At 43.0% G+C, this 15797-nt stretch overlaps 2 protein-coding genes across 4 annotated transcripts in view; both read left to right on the top strand.

Annotated features, from left to right (window-relative positions):
* The first annotated feature begins 14 nt into the window (after window positions 1–14).
* cirop (ciliated left-right organizer metallopeptidase) lies at window positions 15–8504 on the top strand. 2 transcript variants are annotated; one of them, XM_088990754.1, is made up of 13 exons: window positions 15–1146; window positions 2764–2857; window positions 2970–3021; window positions 4460–4609; window positions 4668–4775; window positions 5181–5417; window positions 5482–5665; window positions 6181–6250; window positions 6334–6430; window positions 6542–6649; window positions 7654–7776; window positions 7866–7966; window positions 8045–8504. In XM_088990754.1, exons 1-13 carry the CDS (start codon window positions 882–884, stop codon window positions 8229–8231), a joined length of 1776 nt encoding a protein of 591 aa, XP_088846880.1. In that variant the 5' UTR covers window positions 15–881; the 3' UTR covers window positions 8232–8504. The 2 variants fall into 2 exon arrangements, with proteins under 2 accessions (XP_088846880.1, XP_088846879.1); XM_088990753.1 differs by having other exon boundaries at window positions 4460–4612.
* Window positions 8505–8970: 466 nt separating this feature from the next.
* Window positions 8971–15797, top strand: part of rtn3 (reticulon 3) — a 19062-nt gene continuing 12235 nt past the window's right edge. Inside the window, exons 1-2 of one of the 2 annotated variants that reach the window (XM_088990758.1) lie at window positions 8971–9251; window positions 13252–13299. In XM_088990758.1, coding sequence (XP_088846884.1) covers window positions 9161–9251; window positions 13252–13299 — 139 coding nt within the window. In that variant the 5' untranslated portion in view covers window positions 8971–9160. The remainder of the gene's footprint in view (window positions 9252–13251; window positions 13300–15797) is intronic. The other variant, XM_088990757.1, reaches the window with a different exon arrangement.

The raw sequence follows: 15797 nt of genomic DNA, 5'->3' as shown, positions 1-15797 counted from the left end.
ATATATATATATATATATATATATATATATATATATATTTTTTTTTTCCGGGCAAAGGCGAGGTTGACGAAGGCTACATGACATTGGGTGAGCTGTGTGCACACAGCAAGACTCTTCCCGGTCCATTTTTTTGACTCCTTCCCAACAAAATTTTGGAAGCAAATGTGTTTGACGGCAGCGGCGTATGTTTTTCAAGATGCTCATTTAGTATCCCGGGAAGAAGAAACGCACCCCCCATCCCCTCGTTCCCGACTGAAGTGCCTTTTTGGAGACATTTCCCACCGGTGTTCCCCCTCCGAGTTTCACACCATGCTGATGACTCGCTGGCAATAACTCTTCAGATGTGGGTTTTAGTGTCCTTTTCCTCCACTCTGCCCAAGAGAATGTATTGAAATGTGTTTCTTTGATCCTGGTTTTTAGGACGTGTGAAAGAGCCCCCTAAGACACCCCCCCACCCGCATTTATTTTGACACCCGTGTCATTCAAATGAATTCCTCGTCTTGTTGCTTTCTGTCGAATGTATCGAATAGCTCAGAGGCTTTTTGAAGTTTGCAATGTTATGAGGTGAGGACGAGAAAGTTGAACGTTCTTTTGGGTCAATTTCACTGTATAAGTCCAAAATATGGCTGCGATTAAAATATTTGCACTTTTTAGCCAAAGTTTTTTTTGGTTTGCTCCACATTTGTCGCTTTGTATTTAAAAGAAAACGACCTGTGAGATTTCACACCTGAAAGAGTTCGTGCGAGACGGGAAGAATCAGTCTGTGGTGGCCTCTTGGCCAGACTTGAATACACGTCGGTCAACTGGTAACGAAAATTATCGGTTCCTGTTTCAAAAAGAAACAAACGTTCTAATTATTTTGTGTTTTCATCGAACAGGTGATGTTTAGCCGACTGTGTCTGCTGCTACTATGCGCCGACAAACTGCTGGTTTCCCCGCACCGGTGCGTCTTCGATGAGGTTCAGCCACGGGTGCGAGTGGTTCGCGCCGCCCCAGGGAGTCTGGCGCCGGGCTCAGGAGAAGTTTCCCCGATGAGGATCAGAATTTGGTTTTCCGGCGAGAGCGAGCGCCTGTCGCTGGGCGAGGAAAGGCAAGCGAAGGCCACTGTGGAGCGGGCCGTGAGGACCGTGTCATCCTTGCTTTCAGGTATGTGATGGGTTTTTGTCATTTTTACAAAAAAAGTGGCGTATATGACTTGTGCAAGTCAATTGGGCAAGAGTGTCATCTCAAATTACACCCCCTCAAAAAAGAAATGTCGTAGCACGTGTATCAGAATCAGAATACCTTTATTCGTCCCACAATGGGGAAATTTGCAGATTTTCACCAGCTTCTAACTAGAGTTGTCATTATTCAAAATTAACCAATCACATTCATCTTTTTTTAAAATATAATCAAAAATGGGCTTTTATGTCAACTTTAATATCCACTCTACCATGCATACCCCTCCCAGAAAAAGTATTTTTTGAGGGGAATAAAATGACAAAATGTATTCTTTTGAGGCAATAAAAATGTCATATTTGGAGAGTTATTGTATTTGCACAAGAAAAAAATAAATCTAAAGCGCGGATATTTAGTCAAATAAAGATAAAATTACACTATGAAATTTAAAAGAAGGGTCTTTCCTCATTAATAAAAATCACAAAAATAATGCAATACTGTATTACAAAATATTATCTGAAATGTTCTTTTAAATGAGTCATCGTATGCAACAAATTGATTAATTCATGATAAGAAATGCTTGCGGATTTGACAATTTTTTCCGAAGGAAGTCTTAAATTAGCGTTGTTTCCGATTTGGATTTTATGTTGCTAATTCTTTTGTTTTTATGCACCTTTTTTACATTTACAGCTGCTCACAAACTATAATTGTCATGCGTAATGACAGTGACGTGCGGTGAGGTTCATGGCTGGTGAGGCACTGACGTCATCACAGTCAGATTTACAAACATATGAACTCCACAGAGTAGCTTATTCACCATTTGATTGGCAACAGTTAACGTGTTTTGTTTAAAATGTCATGTCAGCATTCTTTATATACTGTATACAAACTGTAGCATAGCAAAAAAGAATTAAAAAAAACTTTATTATCGTGTTACCTTTACTTATAAATGAAGTCCAAGTCTCTCTGTCGCAATCCATGGTGAGGCTCAGCCGGCTGGTGCCTCACTGCTCGTCTCTACTTAGTATTTGAACGGTAAATGTGAAAAATTCAGCGATTTTGAAAAAAAAAAAAAAAAAAAAAAGGTGAAGTTAAATGGAAAAGAACGTTAAATTACAAATCACTAAATAAATATAACTTTAATTTATTTTGTCATTTGATATTTCCATGATGACAGGTGAGGCACAGCCTCACCTGTCTCCCCTGACTGCACGTCACTGCGTAATGAATTCATCTATCAAACATGAATGAATCCATTTTTGAAAAGGCATTCTTTCCAAATTTCCATCTTATCATACAAAAATTATTTCAAATTTTGATCCATAAAATGCACCAAAAATTGAATTTGTTAATTGCTTTGGTCTGTAACATGCCCAAAAATATCAAAACATTCATTTGGTTTACTACGGGGCCCCCTGGTGGTGTTCCGCCAAGTGGGCAGGGCCACTTCACCAATTGGCTGTAACCTGCAAAGTACAAACAGCAGGTGAGCAGGCAGCATGGACATTTCCCCATCAGATCCTTTTGCACGGAAATTGTCCGATCGCAGTCGTCGGCCAACGGATCCGGACAAAAAAAAACGAATATCATGTTTGCTTTTGACAGTGAAGCGATCCTCCAGCCCACTACTTCTCAGCAGGGACGTCAACAAATACTGCAAGTTTCTCTGGAAGAATTCCAGCGTTGTCAACTACAACAGGTGTGTGTGCGTGTCTGTGTGTGCGCATGTGTGTGCGCGTGTGTGTGCGCGCGCGTGTGTGCTTTGTCTCACTTAAATGCTTTTCAATCACTGAATCAAGTGATGCTTTCAGGTGTGGCCAAGCAAACAAAAACTACAGATATGAGACGTGTTTGGACGTCAAGGTTGGTGCATATTGGGGCTGGGTGACGTAAAATAGTCTTTTTTTTTTTTTTGTCTTTTTTTTTCCCCTCACACCCCTGAAGAAAATTGGAAATCTAATTGGTTGTGTGTAGGAAAACTGCTATTGTGACTGTAAGGCAGCCATCTTGATTTATCTTATTTCCCTTGGCAATCAGATGAACATAGCACCATACCAGGATGAAAAAAATAGATGTAATGAGATTAACATGCCATATTTTCCGGTGTACAAGGCGCAGGATATATAATAGGCACACCCCCAATGACTGGTGTATTTTCAAACTTTTTCCACATATAAGGCCAACCGTAAGGCGCACAATGATTGAAAAATGTTTTCCAAATATAATATATAAAAGTTTTCCAACAATAAGGCACATGATATTAAAGTCCGAATAAGAATCATCTTTATTGCCAAGTATGTAGAACACACAAGGAATTTGTCTCCTGTGGAACACGCTGCACTAGTATCATCATAAGAAAAATTGAGGCTCTACAGAAGAGGCTAAAGTTATGCACTACTTCTTCTCCAGAGGAAAATGGAGTCGGTAGCTGCTGACAGTAGTTGCAAGACCTGTTGTGACTCAATATTACTTAACATATGAGGTGGGCCTCCGTATCAGAATCATCTTTATTGCCAAGTATGTAGAACACACAAGGAATTTGTTTCCGGTAGAACACGCTGCACTAGTATCATCATCAGAAAAATTGCAAAGAGGCACTATACAGTTGTATTTAGGTTACTGTTTAGACTTGAGAGTTAATGGCTTGGAGGAAGAAGCTGTGTAAATGTCTGCTGGATTTGGTGCGCATGAATCGGTAGCGCCTGCCTGAGGGGAGTAGCTGGAAAAGGTGGTGGGCAGGGTGTGGAGGGTCCAGTAGGATTTTCCGCACCCTTGTTTGGATTCTTGCAGTGTGCAAGTCCTCGAGAATGGGTAGGGTGTTGCCAATGATTTTGTTTTCCGCCGTTCTAACTGTCCGTCATAAGGCGCAGGGTCATCTTTTCAAGAAATCTTTTGGGCACACCTTATACACCGGAAAATATGTTACACTATAAAGCACTGGTGTCAAAATCAAGGCCCGGGGGCCAAATCTGGCCCACCACATCACTGTATTCGGCCGGTGAAAGCAAGTCAAACGTGAATTTCCATGATGCTAAAGTCTGAACCAAAATTTCAAATTGTCGTATGTAAACCACAATAACTGTCATTATTTTTTCCTTCAAATGTGAAAACTAGTTATTCATTAATTTGTTGTGCGTTCTATATGTAATATGTGGAGGGGATGAAAAATTCTAATGGCTTCCTCAAATTCATAACGTCCCCCGAGAGGAAACCGTAATTACAATGTGGCCAGCGGCAAAAAAATGAGTTTGACACCCCTGCTATAAAATAAATAGAATCGTTTTTTTCCCACCCACCCCAGATACCAGATGATCACCTCGCAGGCTACGAAGTTTACCCGCAGTCCAACTCAACCCGCGGTGTCGTTCTCAGGCATCCAGGAGGCGGGGTGGCTGATGTCGACTTCTTGCTCTACGTCCACATCCAAACATTGGACAAATGCGCGGCGCAGGTAGTGCTAGTTTCCGACCCGTTCCGTCGGAAGGCTGACTTTGAATGATTTGCGACAGCCTCGCCTGTTGGCCTACGCTGCCCACTGTCAGACGGACGCCGGCGGGAAACCTGTGGCGGGCGTGGTGGTCATCTGCAGGGATAGACTGACAAGATTGAACGTGCAGGTGTGTCAGATTGGGTCCGATGAGCTGCTTTGTTGTCAAAGTGATCTTGCATTAACCTCCCTTGCGTGATCTAGACCACAGGTGTAAAGGCCCGGGGCCCAAATCCGGCCCGCCAAATCACTGTTTTCGGCCCGCGAAAGCAAATTCGACTTGTCAAATTCCATGATGCTTGCTAAAATCCTAACCAAAATGTAATATTTTTGGATGTAAACCACAATAACAGTCATTATTCTTGATTTCAGATTTGAAAACTAGTTATTCATTAATTTGTCATGCGCTCTCTATGTAATATGTGGAGGGGATGAAACATTCTAATGGATTCCCTAAATTCATCACGGCCCTCGAGAGGAAACCATAACTACAATGTGGGCCGCGGCAAAAAAATGACTGACACCTCTGATCTAGACGGTGATCCATGAGCTGTTCCATGCGCTGGGCTTCTCCAGAGATCTTTTTCCAACCTGGGGAGACTGCTCCGTCGAACCAGAGAGTTCCTCCGGCGTCGCCTGTTCCCCTCGGGGCAAAGTGACTCACACCGATGGATCGGGCCAGATGAGGCTCTACACCCCGGCCGTCATCTTGGCACTGCAGAGGCACCTGGCGGCCGACGATCCCGAGCTGGGTGGGCCGCTCGAGAATTCTGTACGCGAACACCCGCCGAGTGACTTTGCGCGACCCCTCTTTGGACTCGGTCTTATCTCCGCAGGACGCGGCGCCGGGAGGGGTGTCCTCCCACTGGGAAGCCAGACTTCTGCAGGGTTCCATCATGTTAGCGGCGCCAGGACCGTCCGGTGCGGCGCGTGTCGACCCGGTAACCCTAGCGGCGTTTCATGATACGGGCTGGTATGTCGTCAACATCAGCCAGGCCCAAAATCTGGTCTGGGGAAAAGGTCAGGGACCGCAAAGTCATGCTTGTATGTCAAATTGTATGTTTTGATGTAAACATTTTTGGAGTTAATCTTTTTTTTTGTCACAATCGACTTGATTCATCAGTGATTTAATTAAATAAATCAAACATTTTGATTAAATATTTACCAATCAAACATAAAAGTGTTTTCGGATTTATTCACTCATGATTTACTTGCAATTTATAAGGTTGCATGTATATCACTATGCTGCTGTGAAATGTAAATTTTTCCACTGCGAGACTAATAAAAGCTAATCCAATCCTATATGCACGTCTATACTGTATATAGACGTGCACACTCATATTTTTGCATTTGATTATTTATCTAATATGGTTTTGGCATGCTAATGCATGAATGAGGACAACCAGTCTTTGTTTGAAAACAAAAGCAAAAAGAAAAAAAGAATGGAACAGATGTTACAAATTTTGGATCATGCTCATTCTCAGTGAAGCAAACAGTAGAAAAAGAGGACTTGAATGTTTTTTTTTTTTTTGCAGGTGAAGGAGCTTTGTTTGGTTCCAAGTTGACCTGCCATAACAACTCGTCATCCTTTTTCTGCACCGGCAGGTCGATGTGTGCCATTTGTTTACTTCTGTCCGATTTTCTGAATTCAAATGTCAATTTTAACCACATTTGTCCTTTCACTCTAGTGGACTCGGGTGCCATCATTTCCATCTCCACAAAGGTGAGTGCCAGACTGATGCCCACCTGGACGGCTGTCGCATCTACAAAGCTCTTGAGAACCGAGTAAGTACCTCTGGAGAAGGTTGACTGAAATAATTTATTATTATTATTGTTATTATTGTTGTTGTTGTTATTATTTCTGTTTTTTTAATCGATTCATGTTTTGTGTTTCAGAGTGAATGCTGGAAAAAAGAAAACGAGAGGCAGTCAAGTGACGAGCGCCAAGCCGGGGAGGTCTTCGGCTCAGCCAGCCGTTGCTTCTTTTCCAATGTAACCACACTCGTAAGTACATACTTGCAATTGCCTTGAAATGACAACCTGAACATAAAGTTTAGAACATGTATTCAAAATAAAACTTTAGAAAATCATTTTTAAAATAGCGTACATTTGCCATGATGTTGAAGTGATCTGAAGATTTTTCTTTTGACATCATGTAGCGTCTTCTCGCCAGCCAGTAATGTAGAAACGAGTTGAGTTTCATTTAGACTAAAATAGTGCTTTGCTGACTTCTTACAACATCTTATGGTGCTCAGGACTCTGTCAAAGTGTGCTGAGGAGTTTCATTCAGACAAAGGTAGTACTTTGATACATTCTTAGTTCCAATGAACTAAGTTGGATTTCAGAGGTTTCATTTTAAGGGGGAAAATGTGCTCTGTTAACATCTTGTGGCATCTCAGTGTCAAGGAACTATGTTAAAGTGAGTTGGAGAGAAGTCGACAAAAAATGTGCTTTAATTCCATCCTGTGGCATCTTAGTTTCAAGGTTTTATTTTGATAATAATAGTAAAATGTAAATTTCACCACTGCGAGACTAATAAAGGCAAATCCAATCCAATATTGCTTCCATCTTGTTGGCAGTTCAAAATATTTTTGTGAGGAGAACTGGAGATTTTTGCAATCTGCGACAGGGCTTAGTTAAAAACAGGGCAAAGACTACATTTAAATAATGCAAGAGATGATTTCTTAGTTATGTATTTGTACTAAATAAAAAGGCTCCTTGTTGCATGTTCTTTTATTCGTGCTGAAATGATATATGAAAAAATATTTTGTTCAAATACGGAATTACGACTGTACCAATGATAGTCGTAATTTAGTACAGTGTACCATAACTAAATGTGAAAAAAGTGAAACACGCAGTGAACACTTTTCACAAGTTTTGTATAACACTCGAATGTATGAGAACGCGACCTCCTTCAGGGTTCCGTATTAACTCCATAACTGAGTCCGGTACCCCAAACACAAAGATGCCAAAGCGTCTCAACCAACTGCATCCTCTTTCTTGAACAGAACCACAGTGAGCTCATCGTGACGGGACGCTGTTACAGACACAGGTGCACTGGACCAAACCGCTACCAAGTCCAGGTCCTGGACTCCGACTGGGTGGACTGCCCCGCAGGAGGCAGCATTCAGGTTAGCTGTTTGCAAAGTGGACCAAAATGATTGTACAATGTTAAAATAATCGACTTGACGCTTCTTCCTCTGGTCTTTACATACATAAGATAACAGGATACCGGGGTTCCGTTTTCTGCCCGGACAAGAGGTTGTGTCTGGAGTCTGACATCGGTCCTTTTTCAGAGGCTGAAGATCTTTTCCCCACAGGGCAAGTCAAGTGTTTTTCTTCATTTCTATATTTATCGTTAATTTAATCAAGTCCTTTTTTTTTGCTGTCGCAAACCAGTCAACCGAATGAGACGTTACTCCAGGACGAAATCCGGTCAGCATATCGACCCACCGCAGACCCCTTGGTCACGGCTGTGTTCTGTGTTTTGGCAGCACTGGGTGTACTGATTCTTGGTCTGACGATTACCAGGTGTACATGGTGCAAAGTTCGGATCCATGCGACTTCTGGCTTGTTGGATTGTTGAGATCATCATTATACTTCCAGTTCAGTGTTTCAAAAAACACATTGTATCGCGTCATTTGTGGTCAGTGACGAAAGTAGAATTTTCTCCCTGGGGTGGTCAAGGCTATCTAAACATGTAAATGATATCAACAGTCAACACACGCACACAGCTACCGACCCGGGTAAATATAAAGATTGTTTTTGCTGTTTTCGTCTTTTATTCTGCTGGGTGCAGGAAATTTGTCTTTGTAACAAAGCCGTCGACAATGCTACCTTCTCTCCGAAATTCCGGAACACGATGAAAGCACCGTGTGCATGTGACGACTGTGGACGGAAACGTGATTGGTGGAAACCCAGGAAGTTGCGTTATAGATTATAAAATATAGATAACCTGGTGTTTTTCACCCTCACATGACCCAACGTGTCCAGTTGTTTCGGACTTTACACACATTTTTACTCTTATCATAATCACAATATAATGCGATTCCAATTCACGTTTTTAACGGTCAAACAAAGGCTGAGAAATCGAGCAACTGTTCAGGAAATGTTCAATATTTTTTTACACTTGCGACGATTTTTGGTCGTACATCTTCTTGACATTTTACACGACAACGATTTCATAACTCGTGTATTACTGGGTTCCCACAATGGAATTATATTTTATTTCAGATGCGCGGAGTTAGTCAGTGGTATTTAAATGTACGCCTCGCAGATCGGGTCCTTGAACGCTTCACGATCGACACGACGTGTTTTCTCCTCCTCCATTAGCCCGCCTAGTTCCTTTCCATCTTCGGCTTTGAATCGCTGGCCCTTTTGACGGACCCGAAGGTGAAACGCACAAGTCCCGCTCTCTGAGCTTGGGGAAACAAAAAAGACGACGACGTTTGAGACCAATTCGATCGAAACGGGACATTTGCAGCCACATTTTCCCGTCGTCTTCGAGCACGCAGTATGGATCCAATGACTCAGTCTGCCCAGATATCCTCGTCGCAGGGGCTCGCCGATGGACAAAATTCTGCTTTGAAAGAACCGAGGCCCTCCGGTAAGAAACAGTCTGAAACCGTCACGTTTAACTAACCTTTTATTCTTCTTTAACATATTAATTGAATCGTGAACGTCCGCTTCCGCCATTTAATCTTTTTTTTTGTCGATGGCCATTGTACTGTATTGACGTTAATGAGTGAACCTGTTGTCGTATAAAAATAGCATCAGCGTGCTATTGACTCGCGTTTTTAACCGTTTTTCTCAATTTTCCGCATTAATATTTTAAAAATAGTTATTGTAACATATTTGTGCAAAATGTTGCTTATTAATCGCTGCGGAGGAGTGTGTTCCTGAAGGCAGCATCTCTTCAATGCGCAGTGCTTTTCTTCTCCACGTTTCTACGATACAAAAAAGCTCGACTATTGGTACGCAAGACAATACTCTTTATTTATATAACCCTTTCACAACAAAATAAGGTAGTTGTCATTTACTTGTTCATAAAGTAATTCAAACAAGCTAACTGTGTTTTCACCTCTGGCCAGATAGGTTGCTCATTATTATTTTTTTTCGTAAGGGAGTGGCATTCGATGCTAGCGATATGTCGCTAATTGGACTCCCTAATCAAAGTCCGGAAGTTGTGATGCCAAAGGATGCTCTTGCACATTGTGTCATCCCTTCTGTGTGCTTTAGAATATGTCAGAATTGATCTTTGATTACGCTCAGCGTTATGGCCAAGAATCAGGTAGGCTCTACCTCGTCTTCTTATTCTTACTGAAATGCAATCCCCACTATCAGCAGCTGTCGTTTTTTTTCACCGCTCAGCTGTTCCACACGTGTGTATTAGACACCAGGCATACCACAATGGGGTCTATTGAACCAAATTCCAAAATAGGTCATTGAATGTCATTTAAATGTTTGACTTCCGTCAAAAATCTTTAAATCCCCAGCTGCAAATTTCCCCATTGTGGGACGAATAAAGGTATTCTGATTCTGATTCTGATTATATGGCTGACTGGCTCGCCTCAAAACATGGATTTCAGGCACTCACTTGCATTCTCAACAGGGATTATTCTCAAATGAGGTATGGTATCTCTTTAAACCATACAATACAATATATCCTGATTTGCATAGCGCTTTTACGACAGCCAAAGCTGTAACAAAGCGCCTAACAAAATAGTTAGCATAAAGCAAATTAATAAACACAACCCCTGTGTACAGTGTGCTGTACATGGAACAAAAAAATATTCATATAACAACAATAACTTCAGAACAATAGACAATAGAAAGCATCAAAACATTAAAAGTAAAAAAAAAAATAAGTCTCGGGCTTTGTCAAAAACCGAAGAATAAAAATGAGGTTTGAGATGGGTTTTAAAGATCATCAGCGAGGGGGTGGGGGTTGCCAAAGGTCATTCCAAAAAGCGGGACCAGCAACTGCAGACCTGAGGCCCCGCGGTCATGAACAAAGGAGCTCAGAGAGGTAAGGTGGGGGCCGGGCCATTTTAAGATTAGAAAATAAATAGGAATTTAAAAATGAACCCATGAAGAGGTGTCAGATTAGGTATGATGTACCAGTTATGAGTACCAGTCAAGAGGCGATCAACAGCATTCCCGACCAACTGAAAATGCTTGATGTAGGATTGACTGACTCCAAAATTAAGCGGATTACACTAATCCAAGGATGTGACAAAGGCATCAGTGACTTTTTAAATGTACTTTTGAGAAACCTTGACTTGAGCCAGCTGCATATCTGTAGTGAAGCAAGAATTACTGCGACAGGCAAGTGGTCCACAGAATACCCCCCCCCCCCCTGTGAATTAGTGGGGCGGCGGTACGTGAAACGACTGAAACGTGTTATAATTGTCAACAGGGCCGGTCGCAGAGGAAGTGGCACACTTAAAATGAGGACCTCATTTCTCCAACTCCATTGCATCAGAGGAAATCTGTCCACAGAGTACATTTCCTATGCAGCCTGATTTAGACTTGACATAAATGAACGGCAAGTGCCCGCATATAAACAGTCGCATGCATCTCATTTCAATGGACGCTTATCTGAAATCACCGCGTTCGTGACAGCGCACCTCGTGATGTATCTATAATAGGAATAGCGCAAGACGAAAATTTGCCGCAACATCGTTGTCGATTGACAAATGGACTCGATTAATGACAAATGCGTGCATGAGCCCATAAGTGCCTCAAAATGGAGTCTTATTAGCCAAATGCAGCATAGCCATAAGACAAAAGGAGCGATTGACAATACAACAAAATGGCCAGTCCTATTTCTTTGTCGCTGCCGTAATGTACAAAAACAATATTATGCCCCCCCCCCAAGTATTATTTTTTTCGAAACAATATTGTGAGTTTATTATACCTGATGGTGATCTTTTTTTAATCTTGCCGACTTCCCCGCAATCTTGTGATAGTCATCGTGTGTCGCGAGGTCCACATTTTGGCCATGTCGTATGGTGACAGCGTCGCATCTCGAAGCACACCGTTGATTTAAATGAAGATTTAACAAAGCAGGTTGCACTGTCGCGCCTTAGTATGCGCCAAGTCACAAATGTCGCGTAATTATGCAACAGTCTGATTCCTCTAATTAGTGCAAAGTGGGAAGTTCATATTTTCCCGGTGACTGTCGTCTGTGAGTACACCCGCGTGCACCCAATTTATATCGTCATGCTCGATGGTTGTGCTCCAAGAATTTTTTTAAATTCTTTTTTATTTTTTAAAATGGAGGCACTGCTTTTTTGGTCACGCTGCACTTTCAGTGGCAGATCCTTGTCGGAATTTTTTCCCCATAAGAAAGGGGCTTGATTTCGGTCTGACAACATCCGATAAAAAGAACAATTCCCTCATGTTGCCAAAGTCTGTCCTCAAACAAATGAGGGAGAAGGAATTTAGAAAGTTGATCTGCCAGTAGAACAGACAAATACTGACTTGATGATAAAAGCCCAATTTGTCTTGATTTAACCCCTAAAACGTTGGGTGACGTTTTGTATTTTTGCAGCATTTTAACCTATGTTTAACTTTCTGGGCTTCACTTTTACAACCTTGTCCCGCCACCTCTGCTGACAAGAGTCCATTGGTTAATCTGGGCAGGGCTGCGGAAGGCTCCAGAACACTCAGTCTTTTCCGCTTTGGATCATCTCACCGAGGTCATCAAAGTGAGGGGGAAACGACGACACGGCTCAACGTTAGGCGCTTTGGCAGCAGGACATCCAATAATACCATCCGCACAAAATCAAACAAACACATTGATGTCTTTCAATCCAAACTAGTGTGGGAAACCTGAGCGTTTACAAATTGAAGGCGTGGCATCTGGGGGCAAAGCGCTTCAAGTGAGCCAAGAGATGGAATGCCGTTAGTCAAGGGCGCACCAACCCCAACCTGCAAATCCTGTACCACATCCACGTGCCACGCCCCCCCCCCCCCCCACCTCGCCAACCCCTAAAAAGGGAGTCGATGTGAAATAGGCGTAGTAGTCATAGCTCTCCACGCATTCCTCGACATAAACGAGAATGCGGGACTTGCGGAACGCCGGCCGGCCTATTCAAAACATTTCATTGTCAGCCATCAAACTCGCTGCAAAACCATGCGATGTCAGCACTCTATGTCCTCGAGAGAAAGTGAGCAAAGGGGCCATTGTCCAGTTTGGATTTATTAATTTTTTTATCTTCTCAGAAATGAAACGGAATCACCATGGCTGTGTGCGCATGATCTTATTATTTATTTATTTTAATTTGTCATGTTCCATTTTTGCAACACAAGCCCAGAGAAAGAAGCCCTCAAATGGCAAAATGTGCAATAGGAAGACCACTGGAAGTCAAAATAAATATCCAGTACTCCAAAGTCCAGCTCCCGAGTGTAGATCTACCGAAGTCAACTCGCAAAGTATTTGTACTTGGTTACGTCCCATAAACGGTAAAAGCTGTATATATATGGCCGTCGATGTTGTGCGTAGAATTGAATTAAGATACAGTGTGGCTTGCCCTTGGATTCATTGTTCTCCTTGCATTTACCACTCTTCTGGCCTTTTGTTTGTTTTCGTTTTGTTCCAGATTCCTTTTTTTCCTCCTCGCCCGTAGCTCTCATTCAGTCGTCACAAGGCAAGTGTACGCTTCTTTTAATGCTGCTCGCTTGCTTCTCCATTCCTCTTTCTAGAGCTCCCAAAGTCCAAATTCCACTCTTTGCCCATAGCGCTCATGCTGTGCCCTTCCTTACCAAAGTCACAAGTTTCGAATCGTGTGACGCACCCATAAAACAAACAAAACAAAAAAGTGGCTCATTCTGATCACATCTATGTCTTGTTTGTGTGTCTTTTTAACCAAGACACGGGCCTCTGCAGCTGCCGCGAGGCCGATCTGTTTCAGTCCTTATCGCCTGCGAGTGAACATGATTGAGGTCAGCGGGCCCAACTGCAGGTTTGAGATAATCCCCAGATTGCCACCCTTATTTTAAGACGGCAAGAGAAGTTGACGCCGTGGTAGGAACCTAAAAATGGACCAGGTTGGTGTCCTGAGGGGGATGGTCCCATCCTCCTCCTTACCCAGTATCCGACCTTTCACCCTACCACCATCGAGCGACCCCAAGGGAGGAAGAATGGCATGGAAGAGAACCCCCCCCCCCCTCCCATGGCCCAGTGGGGACACGGGCTCGCCTTCCATCCATCTCACTATCTGCTTGTGGCTTTGCACGTCACGCTTCCTTGCTTTGACCTCGCTTATATTTCATTCTTTGATAGGCTGCTTTTCACCATTTAGTACCATCAGTAGGGCTACGTAGTGCCTAGCTATGTTCACCTCGATGGTAGGCTAGCTTTCTTGTTGACACCCTAAGGCAGGGGTCGGGAACCTTTTTGACTAAGAGAGCCAAAAAAGTAAAATATTTAGAAATGTTTTTCAGTGAGAGCCACAACACGCGCACAGACACACACAGACGCGCACACACGCGCGCGTACGCGCTCACACACACACGCGGGCATGCGCACATACAAACGCGCGCGCACACACACACACACGCACGCGCGGCCACTTTTCAACAAAATGTCAGAATGTATTATTTAAACTAACTTTGTGATAGTACTCACCGTTAACATGAATGGTTTTCAGTTCCTCAAGATTGGTAAAAATCCAGCCAAACGATCGAAATGAAAGTCAACTTGCCGGGTCCATATGCGAAGTTACTGCTAGCTAGCCTGCACACGGCTCATTAGCTTCCACACTTGCTATGCAACATACTTCTCGCAGAAGTATATTGATGCTAACATTGGGCTTGTTAAAATGTCACTGACATTCGACTGTTTCATTGATGGTATTGCTTCATTGGGAATTAGAATCACAACCTTTCTCTCCACAAAGGCGAATCCTCCGGTGCATTGAAGCTGAAGTGTACTTGGTTTTTTTTTTCCTTGTAGAACTCTTTTAAAGGGGCGTTTACCTGTTTCAACATGACGGCCAGTATCATCCAATCAAAATTGCGCTTTCCGCCAACTGCAGCCTCAACAGAAAATGATCAGAAAAAAGCGAGAATATGTATTTCGATTTATCGGCGAGCCATATGCAAACATCAAAAGATCCATTTATGGCTCACGAGCCATAGGTTCCCGACCCCTGCTCTAAGGTTTTATGCCAGAGTGAAACGCTGTGACTTAATGGTAAGGACCCTTTGTGTTCACTTTGCACACGTGGACAACGGCAACTTTCAAAGAACACTTTAGTAACGTCTGTCAAATGTCGACCCGTCGTCTCACTCATTTTACGATAGTCCTGTTAAAAATGAAGTGATGTACAGATTGGATCTTGACAAAGTACGCTCGGGAGTGTGAGGAGGTTGACGTGCATTGCTGTGTCACAACCCCTCAAAATAGCAATTACTACTTTCCTTTGAGAGATTTTTGACTCACAAAGACATAAAAAGTACACAGTCGTTTTTGGTCCATACAATATCACAAACAACTTGTTTTAGTTTGGCATTTTGTACAACTTATAGTAGGTCATGAGGTATAACTTGGACCACCTTTCTCTGCATCACCTTGAGAAGTTTACCCTACTTTCTCTTCTTGGCTTCCTTAAATCTTCCATTACGGTGTGAAGTTGATCCACTACCCGCCTGTCGCTGGATGCGGGTCTTTTTCCATCCATCCATCCATTTTCCGTACTGCTTATTCCTCATTAGCGTCACGGGGGGTGCTGGAGCCTATCTCAGCTGTCTTCAGGCACGAGGTGGGGGACACCCTGAATTGGTTGCCAGCCAATCGCAGGGTACACAAAGACGTACAACAGTCAACAGTCACTCTCACACTCACACCTAGGGACAATTTGGAGTGGTCAATCTGCCTGCCATGCATGTTTTTGGAGTGTGGGAGGAAACCGGAGGACCCGGACAAAACCCACGCGGGCCCGGGGAGAACATGCAAACTCCACACAGGGAGGCCGGACCGGGACGCAAACCGGCGACCTCTGCACTGTGAAGCCGGTGTGCTAACCATTCGACTACCGGGGCGCACAGGTCTTTTTTATTTTATTTATTTTAAGAAAAGGGAGTTTGGTCAGACTCTTGTGGCATGGCAGGTTATTGCTGAAAGAACACCAAAAATCTGTCGCGG

This window comes from Hippocampus bargibanti, linkage group LG02 (assembly GCF_051943395.1).
Source record: "Hippocampus bargibanti isolate YZ-2025 linkage group LG02, ASM5194339v1, whole genome shotgun sequence".
NCBI lineage: Eukaryota > Metazoa > Chordata > Actinopteri > Syngnathiformes > Syngnathidae > Hippocampus > Hippocampus bargibanti.
The sequence above is the reverse complement of the archived record's forward strand: the minus strand, read 5'-3'. Positions and strand labels throughout refer to the sequence as shown.

Coding starts and splice junctions, on each gene's coding strand:
- cirop (XM_088990753.1), top strand. CDS start 882: ATGTTTAGCCGACTGTGTCTGCTGCTACTATGCGCCGACAAACTGCTG. Junction 3,022..4,459: donor AGACGTGTTTGGACGTCAAG/GTTGGTGCATAT, acceptor CACCCACCCCAG/ATACCAGATGATCACCTCGC. Junction 6,251..6,333: donor TCCTTTTTCTGCACCGGCAG/GTCGATGTGTGC, acceptor CTTTCACTCTAG/TGGACTCGGGTGCCATCATT.